At 41.2% G+C, this 16407-nt stretch overlaps 1 protein-coding gene and 1 long non-coding RNA gene across 4 annotated transcripts in view; one reads left to right on the top strand and one right to left on the bottom strand.

Moving 5' to 3' along the window:
* CTDSPL (CTD small phosphatase like) overlaps nucleotides 1–13673 on the bottom strand; it is an 86354-nt gene extending 72681 nt beyond the window's left edge. The window contains exon 1 of one of the 3 annotated variants that reach the window (XM_075044453.1): nucleotides 12989–13673. In XM_075044453.1, coding sequence (XP_074900554.1) covers nucleotides 12989–13064 — 76 coding nt within the window. In that variant the 5' untranslated portion in view covers nucleotides 13065–13673. The remainder of the gene's footprint in view (nucleotides 1–12988) is intronic. The other 2 variants (XM_075044471.1, XM_075044463.1) reach the window with 2 other exon arrangements.
* A 649-nt stretch (nucleotides 13674–14322) lies between these two features.
* On the top strand, nucleotides 14323–15938 carry LOC142038753 (uncharacterized). The gene is made up of 2 exons (XR_012652692.1): nucleotides 14323–14535; nucleotides 14637–15938. It is a non-coding gene; the product is annotated as an uncharacterized LOC142038753 (long non-coding RNA).
* Nucleotides 15939–16407: the final 469 nt, after the last annotated feature.

Genomic DNA, 16407 nt, shown 5'->3' with positions numbered 1-16407 from the left:
CAAAAAGGACCGAAATGCTGAAATCAATACACAGGTAGTGTATTGTGTATTGATTCACACAGAAAAAAACAAACAAACAAACAAAAAAACAACAGCCAGCGGGGAGGGAGGTAGGGATGGGCAGTGAGTGCAGGGCGGGCCCTGGACATCTCCTGGCACCTCCTGGCTCCACACAGAGTGAGAATAATTATATGTGGTCCTCCCGGTAATCAAGAAAAGTGGCCTATTTGGCCACTTGGACCAAGAGGCGGGTCATGGTTTAGAAGCACATTGGTATTATTTCCTGTGACTGTTCCAAGGGCTGCATTTAACCTCTGGGAAGTGATACGAATAGACATGATGTTTTCCAGAGGGAAAGGTGTTAGCGGTCAATTTTACCCAAACATTGCCAAAGAAGTATCTTCAGGTTAAGCATCTGAGTCCTCCATTCAGTTGCTGTGCTTTATTTTTTTCTAGAAGAATTAAAAAGTGACTTCTCTAGTAAATACTTGATGCCATCTTTCACTAGAACACAAATCAAGAATTTAATGTGTTTATATTCAACTCTCTTGCTCAATACATTTCTACTATTATTTAATACATTTACATTATTTAATACATTAATACATTTACAGAGAAGTTGACCCATGCAGACTTTGCAAAGATAATATAAGAATTTATAGGTGTTTTGCCACTTGGTAAACTTGATATTTATTAAAAAAAAAAAAGTGTTTCTGAATACTGGGTCTCAACAGTAACCTATCATGTTCAGAAAATACGCAGAATTTATTTTGTTACAGCACAAGACCATCAAACCTCAAGAAACATTTGGTTGCTTTGTATGATGAAAGAGAAAGCAAAACCAAAACTGCTTTCAGAGACATCTGCCTACTGGACTTGGTAGTCATTTCCACAACTGCAACATTTTATCAGCTATTTAACTGAAAATACAGGATACGGATTCCCAGACAATCACAGTCGCTGCACACATATCATCTTAATTAAAGCAAGAAAGCCTGCTTAATCCTGTAAAATATTTCATAACAGCCAGCTAGCTGACTATCGCCTAATCAGCTATTAAAAATGTGGAAACTGTGAACCCGTTTTCCAGTCAGAATTATCCATTCAAAACTGTGTCATTATTATCCAAACCAGAAATCTTTACTGACCTTATTAGCAGAAGAGTAAAGCCATTTGTTACTTGAAGGCTTACCATACAAAGCCCACCTACAGTGGGACTTAAATCAACTTCACAATAAAAAATTGCAGAATTATTTTTAAAAGAGCAGCTAGTATTGGGCTGACAATTACTTGAAAATAGTTTAAAAATACCACCATAAATTTTTGGTTTTGTTTTCCCATCTTGACTCCAACCAGTAATTTAAAGTGGTCAACAGAAACATTTTACTTCAACCTTGCACCATTAGCAAAGGAAAAAAAAAAATAATCAAGCATTCTGGTAAGTAGTAGGTGCATTACTGTTTGCTGAAAAAATAATGAATTTTTACCTATCGACTTCTAAAATTACTTAGTGAATTCCAACATCCCCCTGTCCACAGCACTAAGGATAAACAAAGCCTAAACTGAACAGATATTAACTGTAACATGTTGAATTTAGGTCTATCTGAGCATATTATGCAATGAATCAGCCGAGCTGTATTATACACTTATCTTTCTTTAGTACCCATTGAAGACATTTCCAAAGCAAAGACAGTGTTACTTCTATGTTTTAGTACAAACACCACTCAAACAAATGCATATCCTTGCACACTAACATCCCACTTTCTCAAGGGGTTGGAGTGTGTTTTGTACAGACTGAGTGCCAGGTTACCTTGCTAAAAATCATACTGCTATGCCCTTCTGGTCATCATCACAAGGTTGCCTTCTGAGATTTTCATGATTAGTTTCCTTTTCACAGCTTATACCCCTGGTAATATTACTGGAATTTTTTTGTTTGCTTAGTTTTGGTTTGTTTGATTGGGGAGGGAGGGTAGGGGTGTGTGTGTCATGTTTTGGTTTTCTTGGTTTTAGGAGCGCAGGGGAATTATTTTTTCTGTTGCAAAGCTCCAATAAATATTTTTAGATATACAATTTCGGAAGATTGCAGGTGTTATTTAAACAGAGATTGGTGAAAAAAATACTTTTGGGTCATGGGGTAAAAAAATCAGAACTGCATGGTGCAACAGGAATTCACAACTGCTGTGGAAGTTGTATTGGATCATAACCACAATAGTGCAAGGTCAACATTAAGTTTTGCACTTCAGGCCTTAATCTAGCATATTACACAGTGCAAAATGAAATAGCATAGTTTCATTCTTTCTATTTAAGACATTTCCTGAAAGGACACTTTGAACAGAAATTATAAAGTGAAACCTCCCTCTGATCTCACCTTTTCTTGAGATGTGGTACTGCAGCTACTGAGTGCTACTCTGCATCTAATGGAAACAGTACCTTACTGATGGATCTAGGGGCACCTGGTTCTTAGGAATCTACTGAAGTTGTTTCTTGCACCTGGGGCAGCTTTTGTCTGAAAGCTCATTATTCTCCTTTTAATAACATTACAGTTTTATAACATGAGATAGTAACAGTATTTAGTTATTATGTTTAAGATAAACAACTGTTTGATTTAAAGGTATTGAAAAGAATCCATCACTACCAAAACAACTGAGGTAGTGACATTTTTAAAAACACTGTGCTCTGAGAGCTCACTTGCCTGCCAGAACGATGCTAAACAGGTAATTTATTATAAAGTGCAGCAGTAGTAGTACAAGTAAATAAAGGAATGAGACCTGAACAGATTTCTGTTTCAAAACTGCCAAGTTTGATTTCCAGTTTTGTTCAAATTTTTATCCTTTCTCCTGTCATGACATATTTACAAAAGAAAAAGTGGTGGCAACTGCAGGCTAACATGTTGGGCACCAACAATCTGAAAGAATTACAGAAAAAAACACCCCAAACTATCATCATACTAACAGTGAATGCTCTTTGTAGTAATACTAATTAGTGTATCTAAGTTGTTAGCATCCTTTCCAATATAGACAGCAAGAATTTGCTGGAGTGATTCAAATTTCTTCTGGGGCAGGAAAGAAAGGAATTTGAATTTCAGGGCACAGTTTGCATTAAACTGTCAGTTTTATCATGATAATCTGGAGCCAGAAACATTCAAGTATTCAATCCACTCTAAGAAGGACATTTCTTGGGTTTTTTTAGGTTTCACTTTCATTCTCCATTAAACTTCACTATACTTGCTTCCTTGACATCTTTAATCTCAACACAAGAGGGAATCTTCCAGAAAGACAGGAGATTTTGAAATATGAGGAAAAAACGAGTCCCACAACTATTACTCACGATAAACCCGATTAAACAAATCCACTTAAAATCTCATTCCTTTGTGGATAAGCACAGACCTCTACACAGATGCAAATTGTTTTACAGTTATGTTGTAAACCCCCTCCTTCTGGGACTTTTCAATTTATGTCAATGTGTAATTAGCAAATGAATTGCACTGTAGATTGCATTCAGTACTCTTTTCCTTTTCTTTTTCTAATTCCCCAACTAACATAACCTCCCCCCGCTTCCAAAACTCTCAAATAATTTTCAACTGATTCTCAAGAAAATCAGCTTCATATCATAAAAAGTCATGAGAATTGGCAACTGGCCAACAAATGACTTGGCGGAGGGAATCATCTTCCAGCACACATAACCCATCACAGGAAAACTGTTGGTGAGAGTTCACAATAAATGTAAGTACAGATACTTGACATGTGCAGTTGGTCACTATGTAAAGACATTTTTCCCCTTCCTTCCCCTACTGACTGATGACACACAATTCATATGCTGAAATACTATCAGTACCTTCATAATATTATTTTTCAGTACCTTCAAAAGATTACTTTTATTATAATAAATGCAAATTGGTGTCAGTTAATCCTGTTTAGGAACTTCCAGATAAACTATTTTGGCAACTGTATCTTCAAGGATTATGCAGGTCACCCATACGATGCATGAGCAAACACTTCCTTTTACCCAAATGGGATATTCTGCCTTTAATTCTGAAGCCGTGCTGTACTGTAGAAAAAGCCCTAGCATACTTTATTTGTTATTTTTCATGCACCTCCTCCCTTTAACTACAGCACAACATTCACTCAAATTTTTTAACCAATTGTTATGAAGAAGAAATAAATGTCTTGGTTTTAAGAACCAAAGCTGCTGTGCAGCGGTGGTGATCCTGCATCAGGCACAAGATGATAGACCTTTATCTTCCCAGACTTTTATAGGGAGTTAAGAAACATAGAGAACGTCTCTCCTTATAAGATAGCTCCTGCCATTCTGGCCAACTTGCCAGGGGCCAATCTGTCCATGCAGTATGGTCCAGGGTTCCTCATCACCGCACCATCTCACTCCCCAAACATCTACTACAGCTTCTCATACCAGAACTATACCTGGACGCAGCCACCAGTGCCAAACACCTCTGAGCCCCTTAAACTTCAACACAAAGCACATAGAGGCAGCTGTTACAATCCAGAAACAAGAGAAAAAGGTGAAAAAGCAAAATACAGCAAGGGAGAGAATTAAAAAAAAAACAAAGGTCAAAGCTTCACTCAAAAAAATCCTATAAAATACATGCTTAAACTGTTTTTCCTGAAATGCTTTGCTTTATGCTGCATTCATCAAATTGTTAACATGTATCTTTAACCAATTTTAGTTTTCATTTCCAAGAAGTCCCATAAGCCTGTTTTTTTAAATTCGCAAGCCTTTTGTGAAGGTTTATTGAGATCCTTTATAATCTTAAAAGTTCCTTTCTCTCCAGGTGGTAAATACTACATCATTCAATGTGCTTGGCTGAACCAAGCATAAATTATTAAGTATCTTCTAGGAATGTGTCACTATTGACCACTCCTTTGCAGAATACTTCTATCTGAAATATCACTAGGAATAATTGCCAACTTCACAGTTCAAGCAAACCTTAGACTGCAAAACAACTTCAAAACCTATGCCCACCATTTTGAACTTTACCAAAGCTTTCTGATAATTAGATCCTCAGTAACCACATGTACGTGCATGGGTAACCAATGCAAGTATGTAAATATTCAGGCATGTATATACAAAACAGCTTTTGTGGACAAAAATAAAGAAGCCCTGCATGCAAATTGTTAAATGCATGCTCCAGACAACTTTGTACAAAATTCGTACCTTTAAAAAAAATTCTTTTACTAACATTACTTCAAAGAAACATGCCTAGATTCTTCTACATGTGTCCATTGTAATACCATCTGTTGTGGCAGAATTTTCTTTGACAGCTATGAAGATGCAAACTGATCCATCTACCCCAACAAAATGTTCTCTGAGGCTAGGACTTCATCCCCAAGTACTGCAGACGCATCTCTCCCTCTTCCTCCCTCTGACTCCCAGAGGCCAGGAGAGGGGGGAGCGCTACACACCAAGGATGACCAAGCTTTGCAAATCATCAAATAAACAAGAAAGATTAAAATTTTACTGCTGATTACAGCAGACAAGGAAACAGCAAGATTAGTTTTACTGCAAATTCTGCTGGGAATCCTGGAGGACAACTCAGGAAGCAAGAGAGCTGCGGGGGTGGGGAAGAGCATGGCAGTGAATAAAAATCAATACTTTACTTTCTACCAAGAAAACAAGGAGGTCCTACAACAGTAGCAGAAAACAACTAACAGAACTGGCTGGCCAGTTACTCATGAGAGATGACTTGACTTTAAACAAAACCATCAATATACAAACAGTAACTTCAAGTTGGCATTCATGAAATAAATTTGTTTCCTACAAAACTGTCCTGAATTTTTATAAACATTTTAAGAAGTTACATACACAGTAGTTTTTGACAGATCAGGCATCCTCCATTTGGGGTTGCTCTTCTGTACAAAATATGTCCTTCAGTATCTTATTTGTCCCTGTCTGTCAAGCTTTAAATATACTAATAAACATTCAGAAGAGAGTAATAGTTCTTCCTTGCAAAAAGAAAGAAGAAAAAATATCTCATTTAAAAAAGCCCAACATCCTTAGAATCTAAGTCTACCATGTATATATTCAGATGTAACTCACAATAAATTTTTTAGGTAATGGAATTCCAATTTCTAGTACGGCCTATCACTTCTAATAATGGGGTTTTCTTTTTTTACAAATCATACTTCATTATCTTGTACAAAGAAAACAAGACGTGGCACTTTTATGCAAGTAATAATTTTGATGACACGCTGAATAAAGCCTACAAACTTTATGTAGGCCCAGTGCCATGCACAGAACTTTCTCTGCTCATTTGTCTAAAGCTGGTATTTTTACTGCTAATATCTATGTTATGCAGTAGTAGCTGGTACTGAAAGGACTGGACTGTCTAGGATTCACTTTGATTTTTCTTGTCTTATAGCAAACGTTCTAGAAATACAAAAAGGCCAAAATGATACCACAGCAGAACATATTTTTACTCTCATCTATTTAGATGCTACTCATGCCTTCTGTATCTGTCACATCTATGTCCATCTTACACCTTAACCTCTCCAAGTAAAAATAAAGCAAGCTCCCATCAAACTCCGGCAAAAGTAGAAGTTGTAGAAGATTAACATTTCCAACGTGAAACTCTTAAAAACGTCTCTGACTACATTACAGCACAAAAGGCATCTTTCCCCTGTGCCTGCCCACAGCCCCTTACAAAAAGCTCTGGAAGTTCAGCAAAGCATTTAAACCCACTGATACCATGTTATCCTATTTGAGCCTCCTGGCCAGGAAGATGAGCACTGAAAATACAGCTTTTATCAATATCATGCAACAGAAAAGACACACAAGAACTTCAGAGATGCTGCTGAGCATTTTTGTGAGATTTTCCAGGCAGGTCTCCACTGCTGAAAGAAATCAAACGGTATTCTAGCAATCCAGATGTGGTCTTTAAACATCTAAATGTGCTTGCTCATTAGCTCTATCAGCCGTTCTCTTATTTCAGCTTTAAAGATTCCTGCCCCTTTCTGGATATACTTATGAACTGGGATACGGGAACACACCCAACCACCCAACCGGGTGGACACAGACCCACCGACTTCATCGTGAGAGCACCCGCTGCCTGGAGTCGTACGAGGATGGACGGGGCTGGAGAAGGTCAGGAGTCCGTAGTAGACACTAAACCTATTCCCTGTCCCACTACCAGTGCCCATTTGGGCTCAGCAACCCTCAAGAGCCAGGACTTCATACCCTCCGCTCTGTCCTTCAAACAGGCTGGAGCACTTCGGCAGCTCTGTTCTCCTTCCTGGTCCTACGTACATCCACATGCCCAGCTTCTCTCCCAGCAAGATATATAACCCAGCCAGGGAGGAGAAGGAGGGATGAGCCACATCTTCCCCTACTGATTCACACAATGGGTAAAAACCCAAGGAAGAACACAGGGAGTTAGACCTATCTTTGCTTTTCCTATTTTTTTAAAAAAAGGGAAACGTTAAATCTCATGGACAGAAACACTTCCAATATAATTCAAAGTAATCCATGCAAATTCTCCGTCGGGTAGGCTTGAGTAATGGACAGAGTCACTCCCAAGTTAACATTTCCATATCCAGGATTGCCTGAAACTGGATTTTTAATGGAAAACGTAATACTGAGCACCAACCACAGTGGTCATTGCCAACAACTCTTCCAATGCAAAATTTAGCAGAAAACAAAGGCGTACTTGCTTATAGAGCGAGTATTTAAGATTCAACATATATAAAAATTGTGAGCTAGAACTAATTTGTAACCATTTTCATGTTTGAAAGATGACTTTTACAAGACAGTAAAACTCATAAATTAAGTGTTCCGTGATGGAAAAATAAGCTTCCCACAGTTAAACCTGTCTACCAGGCAAACAGGAACAACATTTTTCACCAACACTGACCAAATAAGTGAGTTCATTTCTCTTAGTTTTCACTTTCTCAGCATTTTAGTGTGGTATCTCTCTAAAGAAACAAACATGGACCCATTATCCCAAGGCTTATTTGTGATGTTCAGATTAAATTCTGAAAGATGGAAGTGTAGCATCGATCACACTGCATTTTACTGATTATGTCAGAAAATGCTATTTGCATTTCTGAATACTGAATTGACAAAATGTAGGTCAACTTTGGTTTTTTAAAGGCATGTTAAACTTCTGAACACTTTAGCTAAATCACTGCATTGAAACAAATATGAATTTGACACGACATGCACTATGAAGAAATGATAATGCTGCAGCTTACAGACATGGACTGAATATTAGATATTCATGCAAATTATAATTCATGTTACTGCCAGTATACTTCAGCTTGTTAAGTGCTACCCTAAATCAAACCTTGGGTTACTACAGGTTACTACAGTCTCCCTGGAACATAAAACCTACTGTATGGTTACTCTGGTTTCATATAACAACTATGTCATTAGTTAATGATTTAAAATTTTACCCTCTGCGAGCAATTCACATTCCAATGTAGTGCTGGAGTGGTTTCCACATCTGGGTTGTTTTTTTTTTTTTAATACTAATTTAAAGTTAAAATTCTGAAGTTAGTATTATAAAAATTTGTTGAGACAATGTCTCAGGAACATTAACATACGTTCAAATGTTTGAGTACTCTGAATCCTGGTGATGTAATGGCAAAAAAGAATATTCAAAATATGTTCATATATTTTCAAAATGCTTTTTATTGAAGACACAATTAAAGATAGTTATTTTGGCTTTTAACTTGAGATCTTAAGAACTTTTATTTTAAATGATAATGAATACTGGTCTCGTCGTCCTTTTTTTTTTTTTCTCCTCCAATATTATTTGAAAGAAAGGAAGGCAAAAAAAGTTTGCCTGTTTGCAAAAACATCCTCAGAGAATTATACTGTTCATTAAAAAAAAAATTAATGGTTTAGGTTTCAAATAACTTATTGCAGAAAAAAATACACTTCTGTAGGGGCACTAAAACATTTAGTTACCCTAAATAACTGAAAATAGATGCTCAGCTGACAGACAAATTTTATAGAAGTCAGGAAAGATGCATCTGAAAAGAGAAAACACAACACCACAGCCTGAAGGTAGTACCTGAAGAAGGACTGGACTATTATTATGCTAGTACTTAACTTGGCACACAGAAACAGCCAAGAATTTGCATAATTTACGAAGATCAAATTAAAGCATGTAGGTAAAAAAAGGGAATTCACTTCTTGGGACAGAATGCCTATCACCCATCCACGATCATACTCTCTACATTACACTCAATGCAAAGACTTGTCAGCATTGCACTTTTTTCTCTAGATTTAACTGTATAGATTTTACATTAGAGATCACTGTTAAACTAATTAATAAGTAATACTTTCCTTATAAAATAAACAGTTGATTTTATCTGTAGAACTCAGTAGAGATTTAGATTTTCAGTCTTTCTTTGTAGTTTTTATTTCTATTTTTTCTTAGTTGCTCACATTTATCACTGATGTTACAAACTCCCTTTCACATACTTGTGTCTCCATTTTAATTTCAAGTTAAAAGTCTTGTTAATGCTTCCAATTTCCAGAAGCGCCAAATGACCACAACATAAAATATTTCTGCAAATAACTACTATTTTCGTTACTTAAAAAACTAACAGGGAATTAAATCCTCCATGAATTCAGGGCTCAAAATATTTTTAATCACCTACGTAGCACTTCCAACGGGGAGAACGTAAGTTTCTATTTCCCAGAAGTAATTTAACGACATAGATAGGGACCAAAATCCTCCAGGAGCATGACCACCACAGGCATTTCAGAACAAACATTACAATAGTAATAAAATATGATTGTAGCAACTTTCCATGCTCAGCCTTCATTTTGACAGACAACTAAATACAGTGCACCACCATGTGGCAACATATTAGGGAATGCTTCATGTACCAAGATCTGTTTTTTCCCACCTTTGAAATTTTTTACTATTTGTTAAAAATAAATGTTAACAATTCCACCTTAGTATTAATAAATTCCTCTTTAACGAGCTGTCACAGCTTCACCTATCTCAAAAGCTAATTTTTAATAGATCTGGACTAGCAAGAAAATATTTGCGCATTTTTATTTCTAAAGCACAGTATTTGCCTAAAAACATAACTGCCCCACAACCAGAGAAAGCTCTGTTTCTTGCCAATCGCGCTCCCTTGCACAAGAGAAATAGGGCATAAGCATATACTGCACATCAAGCTCCTTTTAAAACATGAATACATTTAAAAAAAAAAAAAAATCAACCGAAATGCTGGACTCACAGCTGATTAAAAGCTTCAAAAAATCTTGGAAAAAAATCAAAGACTTGAAGGTATACACATGCATTATTTAGCAGTTGCTCAGCTACTCTAAAACTGCTTCTCTCTAGCTTAACAACAGGAAAAAAATTGGTTTTTTCCATGAGAAACACCAACAGAAGGTCCCAGAAACCCTAAGAAAACCCTGACTCCCGAAGCCACTACATGCCACTTAGTACCCTGGAACATATTTCTGCAGCCATACGCTAAACTTGGAGGAAAAAGCAGGTTTTCGTTAAACTGGACAGCCTTTGCTTACACAGTATAGTGCTGTTGTAATTCACTGTATTACAAAATTTCAGAAGATAGGCTCAGGTGATTCTTGTATTTGTTAAATACAGAGTTAATTCATTATGCCTTAACATATTTGTTAGCCATTTTGTACCAAGACATTCAGTTCAATGTGAATTACCAGTGAAGACTCACTTTAAACATCACTCTCCCACTAAGAACCTATCTGTATTCACCATCTGAGCTTCGGGCTCTCTCGTAGCTCATCGGACCGAAAGGTTTTGCTAAAACTGTTAAGAAATCTAACAAAAAATTGGGTGACGTGATACGCAACCACGCAAGAAAGGTAGGTAGCGCAACGGGTTTTCACAAGCTCCGTACCTCCAGCAGTGGGAAAACCTGTAGTGGAAGAGGTAGGAGCAAGCAGCACTCTCCTTCCAGAGCCCAGGACGGACAGACCTGCAATTCTCTTACTGCAAAAGTTGCTCTGGCATGATTTGTGAGCTTCACCACAGAGCACATAGTCAATCCAAAGCATGCACTTTAACCACATTAAAAAAAATACAGAAAAAAAACATTAATCCACCTCCTATATTAAGATCATGCTGAAGTTGCCTCATCTCAAACTCCAACTACCCTCCTTCCACCCTCCCCCCAGCTCACCCTTGCTAACACGCAGCCTGAAAAGCCCCTGCTATGCAATTAAGACCATCATGATTTTCTGCCAAAGACAAACCAATAGCAAGAACACAATGCATATTATGCAAGTTACTGCATAGTTATGCAAGTTATATGCATATTTTCGCTACGCGGAGTAGCTCACTGTACCGAGGACTCTGAAGACACTTGTTTGATGTGGATGCTTACTCTTATTCTGAGCTGTCAAATTTTCCTCTACTTGTCTCAACTGGCTTTTTTACACTAAAATTTCAACCAGCTGCTAACAACACTAATGAAGCTCTTCCAGTATGTACAATAATATAGGCTAAGACCACAACAACATCTGAGCACAGTACCACGTAAGTCTGCTCCAAACCAGGTCTTAGGAGACAACGCAGGCAGAGCACCAGCACCTTATTTACTGTAGACACCCCATGCTCAAACATTGACAAACCGGAGGAAAACATCATAAATCTCTTGAGACAAACAAGGCCTCATGGTGGAAGTTATCACTTCACAAGCGATACGAATTCAAGAGAGGTACATGAGCACTCCTATACCAAACAGAAAAATAATTTTTTGTTCTAACACCCCCCACGCTGATGGCATTTCTGTTTTTTTAAAATCTACCTCCATACTACTTCTGCAGTCAACACTGGTGAGAGGAGAAGACGGAGATTTCACATACAGCCTTTCATTCGAAAGTAACAGGGACCAACTTCTCCAACAACACAGGACCCCTCACTATTTAGAAGATGAGCCACACAAAAATGGAAGCTTTCTGGATACTAAAAGCATTGATTTTAGAGGGAGATATATCAATCTACAATTTTTAGAAGACCACTCTATTAGGAGGTCTATTACCATACCTACTAGGGACCATCGCCACACACTCTATTTCCAGTTTCTGTCCTTTCTCCCCTTTTTACCAGCACTGCCCGTAACAAAGCATAAACTCGACATCCAAGTAACTTCCAAAATCTGTGAGCAATCACACAGAACTCCCCAGAACTTGAACCCTGCCGCTTACCTGTACCTTTCGCATCGCCAGCTGTAAGGACACAACCACTTACAGCCCAAGACCCCTCCGAGCTTCCAAAAGGAAAGGAGATTAAGGGCAATCGTCAACGTCCAGACTTTTGAGGAGAAGGAGCTCCTTTGGCCAGGCTGGATTCAACTTATTTTGGAGTAAAATGCAACGTAAGTGTGATGCCTTATGCAAAAACCAGCTATTTATCTAGAGAGTAAACAGAGCCCGCTTTTAAAAGTAGCCCGTGTTTCTTTCCGAGACACACGAGTATCCTTCAACAACAAACCCGAAAGCTACGCAAATTCTTAAACGTGAGGCAGGGAGAAATAGAGGGAAGCAGAGAGAAATCTGGAAACCCTTTTTCCCAAAAAATGGGGCAAAAAAATTTAAAATCCTCAGCTGAGATTTCAAAACCTTGCAACACATCCAGCACAGGTATCCTTTACCTGAAGCAGGGCACTAACTGCAAATTGACAACCTTGCAAAGTTACCTCGCAGACCCTCAAAGAACAAGAGTATTTTATTTAAATAACTGCTGATTAAATTCGGTATTTAAACACTGTAACAAGTTCTCGGCTGTATCCAGCAAGCAGTTTCAGAGACCTTCACACAAATACCTTCATCCCACAAAAAAAAAAAACCCCAAACCCAACAAGCCCTCCTCTATTCCCAGCACCCTCGAGAGAGGATTATACGGTCACTGAAGAATGCAAGTTGTTACTACGTGCATTTTTAAGCAGCGATTTCCAGAAAAAAAAAAACCAACCCTCGAACAAAAAACTAAATAAAAAACCATGGAGAAAGACAGAAGGCAGCTCACCTTTATCCTGAGTGCAGGACAGGATCTCCTCCTCTTTGGGGTTAGTCACCTGGGTGATAATGGACGGGTTGTCCATGGAAACAGAGTGAGATTCCACCTGGCTATTTCCCTCCCAGAGGCAGGCTTGTGTGCGGGGGGGGGGGGGGGGGTTGTGGGGGGGGTGGGATTTGTTTGTTTGTTTAAAATTCAGTATGTGGATTTGTATTTAAAAAAGAAGAAAAAAAACCAACAAAAAAACCCCAACTTCTCCAGGAGCGAAGCCAAGCTGAGGGGGGGGGGGGAAGGGGGAAAGGGGGGGGGAGCACCGCGCACAGGGGCCCCTCCGGTAGCGCTGCCACCGCCGCCTCCTCCAGGCGCCAATTCTCCACAGAGGAGGAGGGGGGGGGGGGGGGGGGAGGCAAACCAACCCCCCCCCTTAAAAAAAAATAAAACCAAAACCAAAATAAATACAATTAATCCAATTCACCCTTCCGGGAAGCCCTCCGCAGCGCTCCCCCCGAGACCCCGCCGGAGCTGCCGCCTCCTCCTCCCGAGGCGGGGGAAATGCCGCCGGCCCTCCGCGCCTCAGCCTCGCCTCGCCGCGCCTCCCCCCGCGGCGAGCCCCCGCCTCACGCCTCACGCCGCCGCCGCCCCCCGCATCCACCTGAGCCGCCCCGCGGGGCCTCCCCCGAGGCAGAGCGTTGCCCCCCCTCCCGCCCCGCTCCCTACATACCCACCCCCCCCCGCCACCGCCCTCCTCCGCCCTTATCTCATCCCCGCGCCCCCCACCCACCCACCCCCCTTCCCGCGGGGAGCGCTGCGGGCTCGGCGGACCGACGCCGGGCGGCCGCCCCCTCCTCCTCCTCCTCCTCCTCCTCCTCCCCCCTTTCCCGGGTCACGGGCCGCCGCCGTGCGCGGGCGAGGAGGGAAGCGCGGTGCGAGGGGAGGAAGGGAGGGGAAAGGGGCCGAGCCGAGCCGCGCTACGCGCCCCGGCCGCGCTCCCCGCGCTGCGCCACAGCCCGCCGCCGCCGCCGTCGTTCTTCGTCGTCGTCGCTGCCGCCGCCGCCGCCGCTCTCGCCGCCTGTCAGCCCGCCCGGCGCGGCCCGCGCCCCGCCCCGCTCCACCCCCGCGCCGCGGGACGCTCCAACATGGAGGCGGGGAGCGGGCAGCGCCCGGGCCCCGCTGCGCGGTAAACAAGGGGGCGGGGCTACGGCGGGGGGAGGCGGGGCGAGGGCGGGGCGAGGCGCCTGAGGAGTCGGCGCGCTGGCGGCGGGGGGGGGGGGGGGGCTATTGTTATTGCGTACAAAAGGCTTTTCTCTTCGCCGCGCGGAGGGGGCGGGGCGACGGGAGGGGGCGGGGCCAGCGCTGATTTGAGGGGGCCCTGGGAGCCGCGGGGAGGCGGGAAAGGGGGTTGTGCGCCATTTCCCCTCCTCAGGGCTGTCCCGCGTCGGCGCTGGGCCGAGCGGGGGCTGGTTTCCTTCGGGAACGGGTGTAAGTTGTCTGAGGAGGAGGTGAGGCCAGTGGGGAGTGAAATATTTTTGCAGGTGGCCGTGAAGTGTTTTTCAGAGGTGAGTGTGTGGCTAGAAGGTACCAAGGGCAGTCTTGGCGGCTTCTCTCAGAGAAAATACTCTCTTTTTTTTTTTTTTTTTTTTTTTTTTTTCCCCCTTAGAGCGTCTTAAAAAGGCATGTCTGACTCTCCAGGAATTCCCAATGCTGCTATTTGCTGGTGCGTCAGGAGACTGACTCCAGAGTGCGTGCCCTGCTCCTCCTGCCTTCCTCAAGTACCTGCCGTTCGCCAGGGTGGGGAAGGGAGGTGGGTGAGGCCACCCAGACTAATGGCTCTTTTTATGGCACTGTTGGACTGTAGAATCAAGAGAAAACCTCTAATGTAAATAAGGAATGGCAACCCACTTTCTTTCCTAGGGGAAAAAAAAAATTCTAATGTATATACAAGCCTCTACTGCAACCTTGCTACAAACAGCACAGATACCATTTTAAATTCCATTAACTAATTGGGGAAGATCCTTCTGTAGCTGGCATAGACCCAGGACAATGTGAATTTAAGTAATACTGGTTGCAACTATCTTTTTTTTTGCCCTAAACCAGAAAGCCACTGCCTGTGTCCATTTTTAAAATGTGTATATATAAAAATACATATGTACCTCTGAACAGTTTTACTTAACAGTAGCAAAAACATGGCATTTCAGCTGCTGAGCTGGATTGCAGAAATGACCATTGTGTTTAATTCCAGGAGCAGCAAGCACCTGTTCTTGTTGCAGTGCTTTACCGCAAAGGGCCCAGCCTTGAGGAATTTCTAATCTGCGGTAGTGCCACATCTAGTTTCTGGGGAAAATTACTTAAATCTCTGGGTCCTTGTTTCACTCTCAGTGAGTGTATTCCCTACAGTCAACACATTTAAACATTTTGCTGCGAGTCTTCAAATTGCTGCATTTGCCTAATGTAAAAAAAGTTGTTCAAAATCTAGCTGTGTCTTCTCTCACAAACTAACACTCCCTAAACAGCAATACATGTAGAGATACCAGTATTGCAGGTTTCTGGGACTTGTATTTTAGGTTTGCCTGTCTTATGACAAACACTTGCACAGGGAATGAGTGCAGTGCTACTGCTTGCATTGCATCCAATTGTGCAAGTTTCAACCTGCTATTTAGCTTTGGCTTCTCAAGAGAAGAGTCTTGCAGTTGCAAACAGTCCCTTACAGGTTAGATCGGGCACAGATGAATAGGAGTTAGTACATGTTGGCTGATGGAATTAGTCCTGTTACCTGCGAAGGTTGAGCGCTCCTGCTCCTAAGCTATTATGAAGCTTTATCGCAGCACTAGCTATGTTGTAATCCAGCAAGTGCTTGATCTTTTACCTGCCCAGGCACTGGAGGCATTTTTAATTATCTGAGGGTTAATTTGCATAGAAGCTTTTGCTGAAACAATAAATTCATACCTCTGTTATTATTGGATATGAGTTTCTGTATCAACACTTGTATTTGGATAAAACCAAAGTAGCTTCCTACTAGCATTAAGACAAAGGGGTTGCTTCAGACCAAGTTCAAGAGTCATCCAGCACTAAAAACATCTTCCACTTCTTTGCAGGGAAAGGGCAATTACGTGTGGTATGAGAACATGTGCTCTAGTGCCTCTTTTCTATGCAGGGATGAGGTGATACAAACGTCTTGTCTGATGAAAAGCACGTTTTGCAAGGCTTGACAGATACAATATTCACCTTGAACCAACGTATATTTTAAATGTTGGTATGACTGTTTTTGCAACTTATGTTGTAAAACTCCATTTGAACAGCTAGCTGTTTATTCATCTTATTAAGGAATTTGGTACTTGCTTCAGTTTAGAGGGGGAACTGCTATTTATGGTGATATATAAAGCGTAAGTAGGGTGAGGGGGTGCCAGAAGGGGATATCTGTCCCTGTGCTT

Source organism: Buteo buteo, chromosome 2 (assembly GCF_964188355.1).
Source record: "Buteo buteo chromosome 2, bButBut1.hap1.1, whole genome shotgun sequence".
Classification (NCBI taxonomy): Eukaryota; Metazoa; Chordata; class Aves; order Accipitriformes; family Accipitridae; genus Buteo; species Buteo buteo.
This window is presented reverse-complemented; position numbering and strand designations above follow the sequence as displayed.